This window comes from Anser cygnoides, chromosome 3, assembly GCF_040182565.1.
Source record: "Anser cygnoides isolate HZ-2024a breed goose chromosome 3, Taihu_goose_T2T_genome, whole genome shotgun sequence".
Taxonomy (NCBI): Eukaryota; Metazoa; Chordata; class Aves; order Anseriformes; family Anatidae; genus Anser; species Anser cygnoides.
Window position 1 is genome coordinate 100,877,866 of NC_089875.1, and position 15,664 is coordinate 100,893,529.

At 38.1% G+C, this 15,664-nt stretch overlaps 1 protein-coding gene across 19 annotated transcripts in view; it reads right to left on the bottom strand.

The window, feature by feature from the left end:
• Positions 1–1,452: 1,452 nt before the first annotated feature.
• Positions 1,453–15,664, bottom strand: part of DLGAP2 (DLG associated protein 2) — a 467,238-nt gene continuing 453,026 nt past the window's right edge. For 17 of the 19 annotated variants that reach the window (XM_066994829.1, XM_066994827.1, XM_066994828.1 and 14 more), the window contains 2 exons: positions 14,883–14,900; positions 1,453–13,415 (listed from right to left, as the gene is read on the bottom strand). In XM_066994829.1, coding sequence (XP_066850930.1) covers positions 13,197–13,415; positions 14,883–14,900 — 237 coding nt within the window. In that variant the 3' untranslated portion in view covers positions 1,453–13,196. The remainder of the gene's footprint in view (positions 13,416–14,882; positions 14,901–15,664) is intronic. The other 2 variants (XM_066994833.1, XM_066994826.1) reach the window with 1 other exon arrangement.

Consider the following 15,664-nt stretch of genomic DNA (forward strand, 5'->3'; position numbering starts at 1 on the left):
TGGCCCATGCCACGTCCTCTCATGGTATTGCCTCATCCCCTTCCAAACCGGTTAATTCAAAGGAGAACTTTGTAACTCCCGACTTACAACAGCATTGTGATTACATGTATTTTACTTTGATATTTGAAGATAAGTGAGTGGGGAAATGACACACACGTGGAAGTTCCTCTGCACATGCTGTCACATCTAGTACATTCATGGCCTTACGTGGTCCTTCCAAATGAAAGGATATAGATTTACATTTATCTCCAAATTCACATTTATCTTTTATTAGCCTGTTTCCTTCGGTTTAGTACCTTCAGAGAGTAAAATCCTATGGAGAATTGTCCCTTCTTACTCATTACTACAAAAGAGGAGGCTTTAGCAAAGTTTGTTTATTCCATGTCACGTTAAATAAGTCAGCTGATAAAATGTCTTTTGGAAAGATTCTCTCAGGACAATGGAGTGAGCCTGGGTGCAGGAATACAAGAATTGGTTATGTAGAAGTTTGTCCCAAAACAGCACATCTACCTGTTCTAATTCAGGCTGGAAGGTATCAAAATTCATGATTTAGCTCATCTCATGCACAGACTGTTTGATTTCTTGAACAGTATGTGTGTATTTGATTTAGGATCTGTCTGTAGAGATAGATGTCATGTGAATTAACCCCAAAATGCTATTTCACATGAAGCAGAATTATGGAAAAATGATGTTTCATGGCAGTGATTTACTTTTTTTTTTTTTTTTTTTTTCTTTATGGGTTTTTCCTTTCCTCAGCCGTATTCTCCTCAGCTTTCTTTTCATCTCCCTCTTCCTGTGACCTGGACAAACAAATGACTTCATCCCAATATACAGATAGCTGACACACAAAACCAAACCAAATAAACAGTTTTGTCTTTTTAAGAAAGTAAATGTATATAAAATTTACAGTTGATCTTGGTTTATTTCCATATGGATAAATATGTACATACATATTATATATATATACATATACAAATGTATATATATATATACATACACACAAACAAAGCCACATAAACTCATACAAATATATAAACATCCATAGAATTCTAAATACCAGATTTTTTTTCTAAGATGTTGTCAATGCTTCATAAATTTATAAATATTTTACAAAATTTACTTTGACATATTGAAATCCCAAAGCATAACACTCATCTGCTTCCCTCACTATTCACTTGTGATTTATTTCCTGTCTGGCAAAACTGATTTATCACATCTATTATGATTGGTTTTATGTCACTTTTTAATACTTAGAATCCTTGATTTTTACCAAAGCTAATTTCCTTGTTAAATTTGTTTGAAGCAGTCTATTATGATATACTCCTCCAGGATCTGCATTTAAATTTGTCATTATTTTCCATGTCATTGACCTAAGTCCCATCCTTGTCAAACATTTAATTGCCAAGTTCTGCAGTGAGTAGGATGAGATTCAGTTGCAATGAGTTCTTCTTGAACCAGCCAGAGACAAATAAGACCCCTTGTATTTTTTTTTTCGGATTGTTTAAATAGCTCACACCTATGCAAATGAGTTAGTGTGAGTCACGAGGAATACAATAACCACACAACAGCCACAAGGACCTTCTAAGACATTTTGGCTAAGCAAGTTCATTAGTTCCAAGCTTGATCAGGATCTGAACTTCCATTAGGGGGAAATGCTGAGGTGGTGTTACTTCTCATGGGAAGTGGAAACTTTCTTTTGATTTTTTTCCCCTTAATTAAACACCTCAAGTGAACCAGTGCAAGCTATTAAAAGAAAGGAAAAAAAAAAAAAGTAATATGAACCTAACACTGAGGAAAGAACATTACTGATTCAGCTACTATTACAATTTTTCTATAATTTCTTTATTTAGCGTTAAGGTCTTTTATCCAAGAGCTGCTGAGCTTCATTCCTTCATGACCTGAGAGACCCATGCTACACAGTAAAAGGGTCAGGGATCCGGCCTTGGCCCTGAGCATCCCACAGTGCTGAGCCTGGCTGAGGTACCTGTGAGCAGGGTGGTCCTGCAGGACTGGAAGTGGCCACGGACCAGGAGAGCTTCTGATATCCACCCATCTGGTCACCCTCTCCTTCTGGGAAGAGATGGGGAGACCAGCTCTCTCAGCAGCGCTGGCAGCTTTGGCAGGTGAATAGAATACCTCTTTTACACCTGCAAATGGCCAGATGCTTAGAAAGAGGATCTCAGCTCAAGTGAGAGTTGGGGACCAGCACTCAGGACGCTTCCCCTTTGGAGCTTGCATGGTGGCCCTGATGGTTCTCCAGGGGATTCTGAAATGTGGTCACGTCTGCAAGGTTGGCTAAGGTATGCCTGCTGCCTTGTATTACTGAGCCCATGCACTAAGTAGTCTTTTCCAGGATTCACCACTCTTACACAAGCAAACAAAAAAGCTAGATTTTTATGTTAATTATGAAAATAACCTTCTTTCAGGGGATGGGGGAAACAATTGTATTAACAGTTCATAAAAACCTTTCTTGTGTTGAAACAAGTCAATCTTTTCTTGATCCATTTTCTCAACTCTGTTCACTTAGGCCATACTTTCTAAACCTCTTACAATACTTGATGCTTTCTTCTGAATTTTCTCAATGTGCTTCTCAATTACTCCAAAATAGCATTTAATACTCTAACCAAAACCTTGCCAGTGTTGAAAAGAGGGAAGCAAGCACTTCTCTGTAGCATACAGAGGATGTCCCTACAGCCCCAGAATTCAACCTGCCTCTCTCTCAGTGGCATAACTGATGGCTCGGTTGTTCAGTATCACTTTTAGATGTTCTGATGTGCTTCTGCCTATCTCACTAGTTCATGCTTTGTATTAGTTTTTGCCTGAGATTTGAACAATAATTTCAGATATTTCAATCTTCAGAGAGGAGTTGAGTGGAAGTGTCTATGCTGAAGACAGTGGGATTCAGAAAGTTTGTATCCTGCCACTGCCCACACATGGCAGCCTGGTTCCTAAATGCAAGCACACAGAAAGCACCCTGCCCTCTGCCCCAGCCCCACTGTGTTTCAAGCCTAGGACAGAGATATGCTTAGTTTTTACCTCACTCCTTAAATAGTCTTAGCCTGTTAGAAGTCCCTAGACACCTGACATGCAGCAAAATGCAATGGCCATGGAGATTATTGTTAAGCAGCTTGGTCGGAAGAGGAAAAGGCATGCCTCAGCTACCCAAGTTTGACTTTTCTGTCTCTGAAGTCTCATTCTTTCTGTGGGTAATTTGTTTTCACTTGGTCTGCAATGTCAAGTCCAATAATGTGTGCACGTCGCAATTTAAGTTTGTGTATACAAGGATGATTACACAGCAAAGTAATTTGTTAAGCCACACTAATTTAATGATATGCAAATGCATTCACTATTAGATTTTATTAGATTTCCCCTTTCCTTAAGAGCTTGCGTTGATTTAGCATCATGTTGATTTCACTTGTGATCCACCACAGCACATCTTTGTTCTACTTTTTCTAAACCATATATTCTGTCACCTCTGAGCTTGATCACAACTTTCTTGGTATAGAGTTTTGCATTTACTTCTTCACTGAATTTCATCACACTGGATTTAGAAAAGGTGTCCATTTTTTTGGAGATCACTTTGAATACTGATCATATCCTCTATATCAACTATAACCTCTCCCACGTCAGCATCAATGAATGTTACATTTTTTAGTCCCTCATCAAATTTGTCAGTGAAATTACTGCCTAGGACTGTTACCAGCTTAGATTTTTGTAGGATTCTTGCTTTTGCTCCCACTTCTGATTTTAAAATGGGTCAAGGATATATACATAATTAAAATAGTATTTTCAGCTGCATCAGATTTCATTTTACAACAACTCCATTTAGATAATATTTTTCTAGTTTTCTATTAAAATGTTACATTGGACCTTTATCAAAAGCCTTAATGAAATGAAGATCTATCACAACCTACTGCTTTTACCTAATCCATTAGGCCATTATAAATTGTTTGTTTAAAAATTCACTGCAGAATCTGTCTGGGGATTATGTTAAAGCTGCAATAGGTTATGTAAGGCACTTGTCTACATTTCAAAATTTTCACACTTCAGCTGTGCTGCCACGATTAAAACAATAACAGCCTTCCGCAAACCCACTGCCAGTGTCAATGCAGTTCAGCTGGAATAAATATGCTAATTCCAGAACATGTATTCTGCACCTGATTATTTGGTTCAGCAACTGAAATAAAATATGCCACATCCATGCTCCAGCTTTACTGACCTTACTAGTTCATCAGCAACAACTGTCCTCATGTATACGGGTATGCTTATAATGCTAAGGCTGATGTGTAACCATCTGTAATACTGTTGTACAAGAAACAGCTTGCTTGTTAGTCTTGAGATCCTTTCCAGATTGCAAAAAAAAAAAAAAAAAGGATCACCCTATTTTAGGGAAGTCAAGAAGGCAAGACAAGCTAAATCATCATTGGAATTTCAGCTAGAAGTGATCAAAGTCTTTCTTAGTTGTAAAATATCACTACAGGACTGATGCTCTAGGTCCTAATATCCACTGCTAGGAGACAGACAAAAAGAAGTTTTGTTTTCATTAGAATTGCTTACATACAGCAGGAAAATTTTGAGACTTCCATGACAGGTATTAAGGATGAAAATTATTTTATACAAATAATGAGCCAGCAGAGTACAGAATCTTTAATTTTATTGGTCTTTACTGCCAAGACTTTTCACAGCTTCTTCGTATACCACCTGTCCACAGCGTACCTAGCATCATTCATTAATTACTGAGATGTCAGCTTCTACCTCCAGTTGACTCATGCCAAAATTCATCATCTCTGTGTTAAATCTGAAACAAACATCTTTCTTGGACTCCCTTCCATCTGGGGTAGAGATCCCTGAGGGTAGCTTCCAACCCACTTCATTATCCTCTTTTTTTTTTTTTTTTTCCTGATAGCTATGAAACAATTGACAACTGATAGGCTGCTGGAGTGCTGCAACCTCCACCCCTCATTTTAACGAACAGCATCTCACTGTTTCACTCATTTTTTTCTCCTATGTCTTTCTGTCTGCTGCATCTTACCTAATGGCTAGGTTAACTCTTCATGTTAAGGGAAATCTTTTTGTTTTGCAAATGTACAGTGTTGTCTTGGTCCACAGCTAAGGATCCTAAGTGTTGTGGTAGTATATATGAGCATATACATATGAGTATATACTGAGCAATAAAAAATCTTAAGATTTAAGGAACTAAACACTTTGACATAGTATTTCTTGTACCTCCTTTATTTAGACTCAGATACTCCCCACATCTTCGTTTTTTGCCTACCATGGCTTCTGTGAAGAAGCCACTTCTGTCACTTCTATCAAGAAGTGTAGCCAATGCAAAGCATTGATCACATTTTCTGCTAAGGCGCTTATGCCATTCCCCGAAGGAGACTTGTCTGCCCTAGAGGGAGCTGAAAAACATAAAACGGGCTCAAAGTTCCTTTTGGCTATTAAAACAAACAAACAAAAAAACATACAGAGACCCTCCAGGATTCACCCTTCCAAAACAGTCTTCCAGTTACTTCTGCCTTATAACAAATGCTTTACATTCAATATCAGATATTTTACACAGAAGAGACTATTATTCTTTCTGTTAATGACACACAATGGTTAAAACCACTGCATGATATTCTCTGCTGATAGTGTTAATCAAAATGTATTGATAGTGTCGCACAGCTGATTCCATTATTTGCCAAATTATTTCAGATTTTAAATGCCTTCCTTTGAATTCAGATAAAACCCAATCAAAATATTTTATTGAAAATGAATTTACAGTTTTTTTTTTTTTACTCAAAATTCAACGTGGCTAAAGTAATAATTTAGTGTGGTCTACAAATTGCCTAATTGGAAATGGAATATTTTAACTAATGTGAAATTTTAAATATAATAAAGAGTATACTCTATTTTTCTCAAAAAATTTAATTGCAGAATTATTTACAGGAGATGAACATAAACAATACATAAACCAATTGAAAGAGGCAGCTTCATAAAAGAGCCATGGGGCAAAATAGTGAAGCACATTTTCTTACAATCAGCTGGAGGTGAGTAGAGAACCATGAAAAAGAATAACTCAATAATAAAACAATTCTCAAATATGTCTTCAAAGTAACAAATAACATTCTGGTAAAGAAGATATTACTGAGAAGCAAGAAATTATTGTAGCAATGAAACAACATACTGTACATTCAATTTAGGTATCCTGCATGCTACTAAATAGAATTTATCAAAAGAACCATAAAAGCATGAGAAAGAGAATTACATAAAATAGTTTAATTCTAGTGAAGTGTAGCTTTATACAGATGGTGAATATTTGGCACTCAGTTCATCCTCATTGTTGATATGATTTCTTATGTATATATATATTTATATATATTTATATATACTTTTAATGATAACTAAACAGCTAGTTTCCTGGTTCTAACATTCCTTGAAATTCTAAAGGAGGCATTTAATTTAGTCCTTAGGCCACACATTTGTTTATTTTGGCATGTCACAGGGCAAATGAAAATACGTGTTTTGTCTCTGTGCAGAAAATCCTGCACAGTCATAGTGGCTTTTCTTCAGGAAAGAACAGTTCTAGAGCAGTATAAGTCAGATTTCTTGAAGGGGAAATTTTGTTAATTCAGGAAATTAATGTCTAAAGTGGACTAAAGAATACATACATGCGGAGCCCTTTTAAAATGAGATGGCCATACTCTTCAACCTCCAGAGCACAAATCAAAGCATGGATATGAGCATGTGGATTCCACTGCTAACTATAAACAAAGCTAATATTTTTTTGTGAGAACTATGGTCAGAGACTTGAACCTACTAGCAAGCCCTCTGCTTGATTGTGACTGACTTGAAAAGAAGAACCACATCCTACAAAACCATTGTGCAGTAGCTAACACTCGCAGTAAGTCCCTCCTACCTCAGCAGGGCTTGCTGAGTTACATGTTGACCTGAATTTTATTGGTCCAAATCTGACCTTTCAGATTTCATTTATATAATTCTAAGAAGAATTATATATTCTCTAATGCAACTGAGATAAGAACACAGGCCAAAGCTCTGCCATAATTCATCTCACTAATAAGACATTTTAATGATAGTTCATCTTTAAGAATGGGGAATGTTGTGCTGAATGAGAGAAGAATAAGGGAAGAAGAAAAATTCTTACTTAACAGGATGTGTTGGTGAATAACGACCATACCTTCAAATAAACCTCCACTTCATTTAATGTTAGTGAAAATATTCATGTTTTTATATTAGAGAAGTAAAAAATCCCCTCCAGCAACACCAATTTAGAAAAATAACAATTTGGCCTTAATAAAATAGAGAACTAAATTGCCAGCTGATGAAAACTGTTCTGTTTGCTCAGTTCAAGCGCAAACTGTGTAGACACACTAATTTGTATTATCTATGATGTGACTTCAGAAGCCCAATTCTGTGTCAGCAATGGATGGTAATGGCAGAAACACCCATGTGTGGAAAGGAGGGTCTCTGAACATGCAGTCTTTTTGTGTGATCATCATTTATAAGATGTGATATACATTTAATAAGAAGGGAACTGGAATATGATTTTTAGATATAATGAATCTCATGGCCTCTTGCAGCTATTAGAACTTTATTTTGTTAAGGGGAGCTGAATCAGCCTAAATATTCTGTCCAAATTCTCTTTTGGGCAAGTTTCCATTTCAATTTCAGTTTTCTACTTGCTGTCCCGAACAGCCTATTATGTGGTTAAACAGCTGCAGCATTACACCATAGAGGTAGCTGCATTACAGAGAAAAACTAAGCAATTTCTATGTATACAGAGGGCTTAATTTTTGCCCGGAGTCTGCATCTGCATATGAATATGCCATAAAACAGCTGTTCCCAAAAGATGGTCCCTGGAGGTGAACATGACGAGCAGTTGCAGATGGGCCATGGGACTGCATGGGACAGTTGGCCCGGCACATGGCAGTGGCATGGCTCAGCTGCAAGGAAGCCACACAGCCTGCAAGAACATGAGCCTTGACTGTGTTTCCTGGGTCCGACAGTCTGGGAACTGTGATGCTGAAAAATTATTATAATGTATATATGTATAAAATCCTCCTTCTGTTATCTGCAGTGTGAAATGGCTGCCTCTGATCTGCCTCTCCTGCCAGTGCTGAGAGGTGTCCCCATTGCTCCGTCATACAAAGAACCCTTAGGCTTAGAGCCGACTCTCAATGCAGAGCAATTGCCTGAACCAAAGCATAATCCTTATGCCTAAGTCCTGTGCTCCATGTTATCCCTCATGCTATCTTGGCTAGAGGGAAGAAGGGGAGAGAATAGGGCACTCTGAAGTTGTGCAACTCGTGGTGGCTGCTTTTGCAGCACGTGCCCCAGATCCATCTCTCTGGCTGAAAAAGCCACGGGGGATGCGCTTGTGAAGGAGAGACTTGCTGAGATCTCTGAGCAAGAGGGCTCAGCTCCTCTGCTCACCACTGCCCAGGGCTCTCCTGGCTCCCCAAGGTGCCCTCCTGGTGGAGCTCCTTCATCGCCAGGACCTCGCTGCTGTCACAAACAGAAAAGGCAGAGACTGTTCTGAAAATGTAATTTGATGTTTTTCTATCCCTGCCTACATCCTGGAGGGACACGATCAGCATCACCCTCTCCCCCTGCTTTGCTCAGGTTTTCCTCTTGCTTCATCAAGTATTCCCTACTCATTTGGCACAGGTGTGGACCGTGTGGGTCCTCCCTGGGTGCTGGGAGGGTGGTGTGGAAGGAAGCTCCCCGGCAGCATGGGGACAGGCAGGAGAGCCCTTGTCCCTGCAGGTCCCCAGGCCAGCGTCCAGCTGCAGGCAGGGTGACCACCGTCCCGGCACCAGCTGGGGCCAGGCCTGGGGATTGCATGTCAGCTAATAAAGTGCTTGGAGATCCTTCTGGATGAAAGGCACTGTATAAATGTAAGTCGACCTGCGATATGCCAGGAAGCACCTCTCTAGGCATTAACGAGTTTACTGCTGCTCCTCACCTTGAATGTAGCCTGCCATGGTGTCACCTCAAAGCCATCTGCTCTGGGAACAGCAATGGGAGTAACACTGCTTCGCATTTCACTTCAGCTCTCTGCCTAATACAAAGGCTCCCGCTCCACAGGATTTCATGGCTTTTCAGCACACACACCCTGGCACCTGGAGCTGCCAGCTCAAATTCAAGCGCTCGAATGGCCGTGCACAAACCATACCTCGGTCAAGCTCTGATGTGTACCCTGCCTGTAATGCCAAAGAGGAAGGACATCAAACCCACCGGCCAGCCAAGGCAAGCTCAAGATATTGGATGCAAACAGCTGAGATGAGTGCATCTGGAAGGATGCCACTCCACCGATCGCAGTAGGGCCTGGAGAGACCGCAGGTCATTTATGGCACACAATCACTTAGGAAGAAAGTATTCTCCTTGCAAACCACAAAATGACCAAAAATTCCCTCACTAGATGCAGTGCCAAAGGAGTAGAAAGTAGAGTATTAATTTACTGATACAGCAGGACATGGGCTTATTTTAAAACAAATAATTTATATTATATGAAATGTATTATATAGACATGAAATCCACACACCTTCCTATGCACGCTTTAATTCCTTCCTGGTTAATCTAAAATCTAACATCATGACAAGGTTTAAGCATGAATTAAAATGTATTTTTTTTGGTATTAAACTGTACAACATTATTAATCTTTGCACACTGCCAAAGGCCATTCTGATCAGGTCAACAAGAAATAGTAAAACACTCCATAATATACTTCACCAATTTACAAAGAATTTCAAATCTAAAAAAATATACAAAGCAAAAAATAAGTATGGCAGATATCAACCAGTCAGGTCTTTTTCTTTATTTAACTTTTCACAATTCTGTTTATTATACTTGTGTTCTACAGGCAATGAAGCAATGAACAGAGACTTTCTATAATTTTTATCAGTTAAAATAAATATTAGTCCAATTAGTATTCAGTTAAATACTAGACCATTTTGCTATATCTGGCTGTTCTGTGTGGATGTACTCCATGATGTCTCTAAGTAGAAAGTATTCTACTTTCTATCTTTATGTTTATTTATGCTCCTCCTGCATTGTTTTTATAACTGAATTCCATTTTTATGATGTGGGGTCAGATTACAATTGATCTGTTTCTATGTTAAGGTACCATGTGCTGTGTTTCTCATGTCAGGGAATGAAAAAATTTGATTTATTTGCAACACAAGTATGATAAGCATAATGTTATTTTTCTAAACTAACAAGATGTACAATATGTAGATAGAAATGGCTTTCTTGCCTTCTATGATAGAATGTTACCTGTACAAGAATTGAATATATTGCACTTTGAAATATAACATGCACAGATAACATATTATCAAATCTTTCAGTAGGCATCTAATTAAACTTTGATACTTTTTTTTTTCCATTCTTGTTTTTTGGAACAAAGGTGGAACAAACAGAAATCATATGCATCCAACATTTATGTTGAACATTTGCTTATAATGGCATGGGAAATGTAAAATACAGGGTTGGCATCATTCTTGCAGGCCTATTTTTGCCTGAGAACATCCATTAAAATTGTAACATATCAAAAAAACAATGAAAATATGATTCTAAATTAAAAACTTAGATGGACTGCCCCAAGTAAGCATTATTAGGTCAACCGGGATCTAAGCACATCTGTAATCTTTTTTTTTTTTTTTTTTTTTTTTTTTACAGTTTGTCTTTACAACTGTCAGGCTTTTAAAGTCTGATTAGTGGCAGGATCAAATGCAACTTGTCTTATCACGTGAGCTGTCCCTGCAGATGGGAGTTTTCAAAAGAGTAAGTCAAGTGTGAAGTGTACAGGGAAATTAGAGAAAATGTATCAGCTGCCATATATGTATATAACAGCTCTATATACTTAGTTGTGTGTGCCGATTTTGTATTTCCTAAAACTAGGAAAGACACTAGCTTTAGTTTTATGTGGATATTTCTAAATAGCAGCTCCACATTAAATAATATATCAGTTTTCGACACTAAAGATGACAGTGTCTGCAAGTACATTTGTATTTAAAATAGTACAACAAATATAGAAGTAGTATCAATATTGTACACTACCCAGAATTCAGCTCTTTCCTTAATAGAAAATGCCTTGAAAACACAAGGGATGGGAAAGATAATGTTTTCATCTATAGAAGAATATTTCAGGGATTTTTTTTTCTTTTCTTTTTTTTTTTTTTTTTGCATTTTTGAAGGATATACATTCGTCTTGGTTTTTGCTTCCAAATATAGTTTAAGGCTATTTGGCAAAGTATATACCAGATATCAGGCTCAATTTACAGGGCTTTCTCCTCACAGAAACATCTCAAAACTTCATCTCTAAAGATTCCTATCTTGAAGCTAAACGTGCTTTATTAGCTGTGCTCCAAAGACAGAACTCATGCTTAGTACTATGCACTGTAGGAAAAAAGATAAAAAAGAAAAAGAAAAACAACATAAAAAAGCAGAACCAAACCAAAACAGATTAGAAGCAATGTCAGATCTGCATAACCTATGATAATTCATGTTTTCAGTCATCTGTCAGGCTGCAGGGTGTGTGGGACACGGATTTAAAGTGCTTGTCAGGTGAAGAACCAAAGTGCTAGAGTATAATTTAATAGCTGTTCTGCCTATGGCTAAATACATTGCATTTGTTAAAGCAGGTAAACAGGAAATGTAGTAGATGGGACTGTCTGTCTCACTGTGTTAATATTGTTTTGACCTAAAGTAGTATTCAGTAGTGTTCCAACCTTGGAGTCGGAGTCTGTGGGTTATTTATCTTATTGCGTCTTCACCTGAAGACTTCTAAGTGCTGGGTTGCTCACTTGGCTCTGGAAGGTAGGTGAAGTGGCATAATTCTATCTCAATTTGTTTTGATTTAAAGCCTCTTAATTGTGGGAGTCACCACTTCTATCTTCTGATAATGAGAGGCTTGAAAATACATTATTTTCCTTATATTCCATGGCTGGAAATCAGTTTTCTCTTGAGTCATGTTTGTTACGTCTGAAGCAAGCAAGAAGCTTATTCTTGCTGTAAGTGATACTGCATAGAAAAATAGTTCTAAAAAAAATACAACTGTAAACCACAGTTCACCTTTACCTTAACATAACCATTTAAACTTAGATATACTTACCACTCACATTCATATTTCTTAAACTGTTTACAACATCACAACTGGCATTTTAAACAAGCAAGATTTTTTTTTCTTTTTTTTTCTTTTTTTTTTTTTTTCTCAAGGATACCCTGGAAACTCAATTGATATAACATTTTGAGAGTTTGAAATATTACATGTAGCGCAGCTCTTGAAATAAAAGAGAGAAGGCTTATAAAATAAACGTTAACACATAAAAGAACTGTTAAAAATGTGATGAGTGTTCCAAAGGAGTAAGTATAACTTTTTCTTTACACATCTTGCTACAGAAGATCTAACTTTTTAAGGCTTCCATTTTCCTTTCACCCATCACTCAAGTCCTCTTGCATTACAATTTTGCTTAGTTTTCAGAGTGTTGTTACACTGCTAACAGCAAACGTTTCTCAGTGGGCATTCCCAACACCACCAGACTTGTATGCTTCTTGGTTTCTGATGAACTTTGGAGTTTTAGTGGCTGGATATCCCTGTTCATCTCCAGAAACTTGACATGACATGAGAGGCCTAATGTTATTTTGCAGTAACAAAGATGAGGAGAGTGGCAGAGCACATGGGTAAATATTTTAGCTGGGTTCTAGGAAAAGAAACTGGAGGTCAGAGAGATAAATGGGTTCTTTCTTTCCTGCTCTTTACATTTGTAGCACCTTCTACTTGGATTAGCTAATGCCTCTAGTGAATGGTGAGATGCACCCATTTATAAGTTTGTTATTCTTATCCCTAATTATCACACATTTTATAAAAATATAAATAACAAAAAAGTAAGCTGGGTTCCATCTCAAGAGGTGTTTCTTGTTGTCCTCTGAGAATATACTGGATAAGTCAGGTCTCGACAAGCCCTATCCATTGTAGCTGATTGTAAGTCAGACAATAAATACAAAAGAAGTCGTTCTTGCGGTGAGCTCAGCAAATTCTGAGGAAATCAAAAGCATTCCACTGTGCTTATGGCACAAAGAACACAACAGCAAGGGCATATTTAGTGGAGAGAATGAGACAAAAATTACCAGGTAATTGACAAACTGTACAAGCATTTTGTCTAAAAAAGGAACTCTGCAGCATTCTGTCTTTAAAGCCGGGTTTGAGCCTCTGGGATGTAAATCTCGATGCTGTCTGCACGCTCTGTGGCTGAATTCTGCCGGAAAGATGCTGCTCTCTTCGCAGCCATGAGCCGTCTTCTGGCTTCTTGTCGCTGCCTGTCGGGTAGGTCCAGAGATTTTTCTCTTGTGATGGGGAATTTTCCTTTTGGGGGCTTCTTTGGTACAGGAGGAGGAACCTTTCTTTCTTCCTGCAACAGGAGGTGAATGAGTTCAAGGTGAATGGCGTGTGGAAGATACCATCAGCAGAACATGCAAACTGAAGACATACAAAGCAAAATACTCATTACATACATCAAGCATGCTCACTTTGTGCTCTCAGATCAGCTGATTAATGGATTATGTGAAGTGCTACCCATTCTAGAAACACTGACAGAAAACCATTACTTCAGCACAAATTCGGTCGTCCTGTGCTTTCAAATAGCTACGCTTCCTTTTACTGTACTTACAGGTGTCCTACACATGCAGTCTACATACCTCGCTTTCACATGAATTTATTTAGTTTTAGCTTACACACTATTACATTCATTATAAACAGAAACACACACTGGCTCTCCAATAAGAATTCAGCGCATCTGTGTGGTTTGATCAAGTGAAAAGACTGTCTAAGATTAGCAGGACAGAATTTTTTTAAATTAATCATACTGAGTTTAGCCTCAGCTGGATATGAGATAGCAGCTGTGTATACATGTCTGTTAGTTTACTCTCCTCTATGAATTGCTAAATGGAAACATGCAAGCACCAACCAGAGAGAGAACATAGGGCTGATTGTTCTCCTTGTCAGCCTGGACCATTTTAAAGAAAATTATACTGAAGAATTAGCAAACTATAAAGTGAGAGTCAATAGATTTTGCTACCAACGTAGCTGTAAATGGCTTCTGCAGGTTTTATATCAAGAACTTTTCTGAAGTATGAAATTGATATTTTACTCCATTATAGATTGTGGAATATCACATAAGGACCTTAAAAAGATATTGCAGATTCACAGAATCATATAATAGTTTAGATTGGAAGGGACCTCTGGAGATGATTCAGTACAATACTCTATTCAAAGCCCACTTGAAATTAGACTCAAGTTTGAAGTTAAAACACGTTTTTTGTCATCATATTTAATACTTGGCTGAATATCTCCGAAGATGGAGATTCCACAACTTCATATGTATTGTACGGTTATTATGATATATCTTTCTGCTGGATCACTTACAGTGGTTGTAATAGTGCAAAGTATGGGCTGTTCCTTATGGAGAACACAGTTAATTTGAGGCACAGCAGGATTCAAATAATAATAAAAAAAGAACGGATACACCTGTGGTTTGCAGAATCATCATTACTTTTTTTTTTTTTTTTAAATTCTGAGTCTACTACCAAAATGCATTAGCCAAGACTAGAGTTAAATTTAAGAACATAGTTCAATGTTCTCAACTCAACAAGAACAGTGCAGCAGCCTAGAATGCTGTTCTCCATGACAGTCAGCTCTTCCAGCCTTTATTTTCTTTATTTCCTGTTTTTAGACAGGAACATAAGGGCTCCATTCCTGCTGTCCCATCTTATTATTTTTTCACTTTTAATTATTTCGCTCTCAGGAACACCACTGTTGCTGTCACTACAATAATTTCTTACTTCCAATTGTCACTAGTAAGCAAGAGTTGCAAACTCACCATCCACCAATCAGTTGGCTGAAAATTAAAATCCAAGAGGAGCATGAAGAAATGAAAGAGTTGTCAAAATGCCTCCTAATTCCTCCCAAACCAAACAAGTATTCACCTGAGGCCAACAGTACTGACTCAAACCAAATGCTGCCTTCATCTGACTAATATAATAATCAGCAAGGGCAGTGGGATAATTTGGGAGCGGGGCTGGGAGTTGCTCTGGGAAGGGGAAAGGCAGTTTCAGGTTTACATTGTGCTCGTGGCCATGGTGCCACCTGCTCTGGAAGCCTGGTGGCCAGGGGTGTTTCCCAAGCTGCACCACAGAGGTGCAGGCAGTTTGCCAGAAATTCTCCCCCAAGCTTTCATAGCCAAGCTTTAGTTTGACCAGCGCTGTGCTTTGTCATACGCTTTTGTCTCACTCGTGTTCCAGCATCAGCCATCCATTGCGGGCAGGATTAAGCACCATAATGCTCAGGTTTGAGCTGGCCCAAATGGAGCAGCATGGCGCAGTTTACCTTGACTGAATAATTGGGCTATTGTCCTCAGTCTGAATTAATCAGAACATATTTCAGTTGTAGCCTTTTTAATGTGAATCCAAATAATTTCAACACAAATGTTATAGAGCAGACAAACAGGACTTAGCAAAATCCATTTTGTTTGTTACACAATTCAGCTCAACATTACTAAAAGAAAATAAAACCCCCTCACATCTGATGAAGGTTTCCATGTATAAATTGGGCCATACCAGTTAGGTGTTTTCTATCTTTGGGCTGGAAACCTTCTACGCTTCA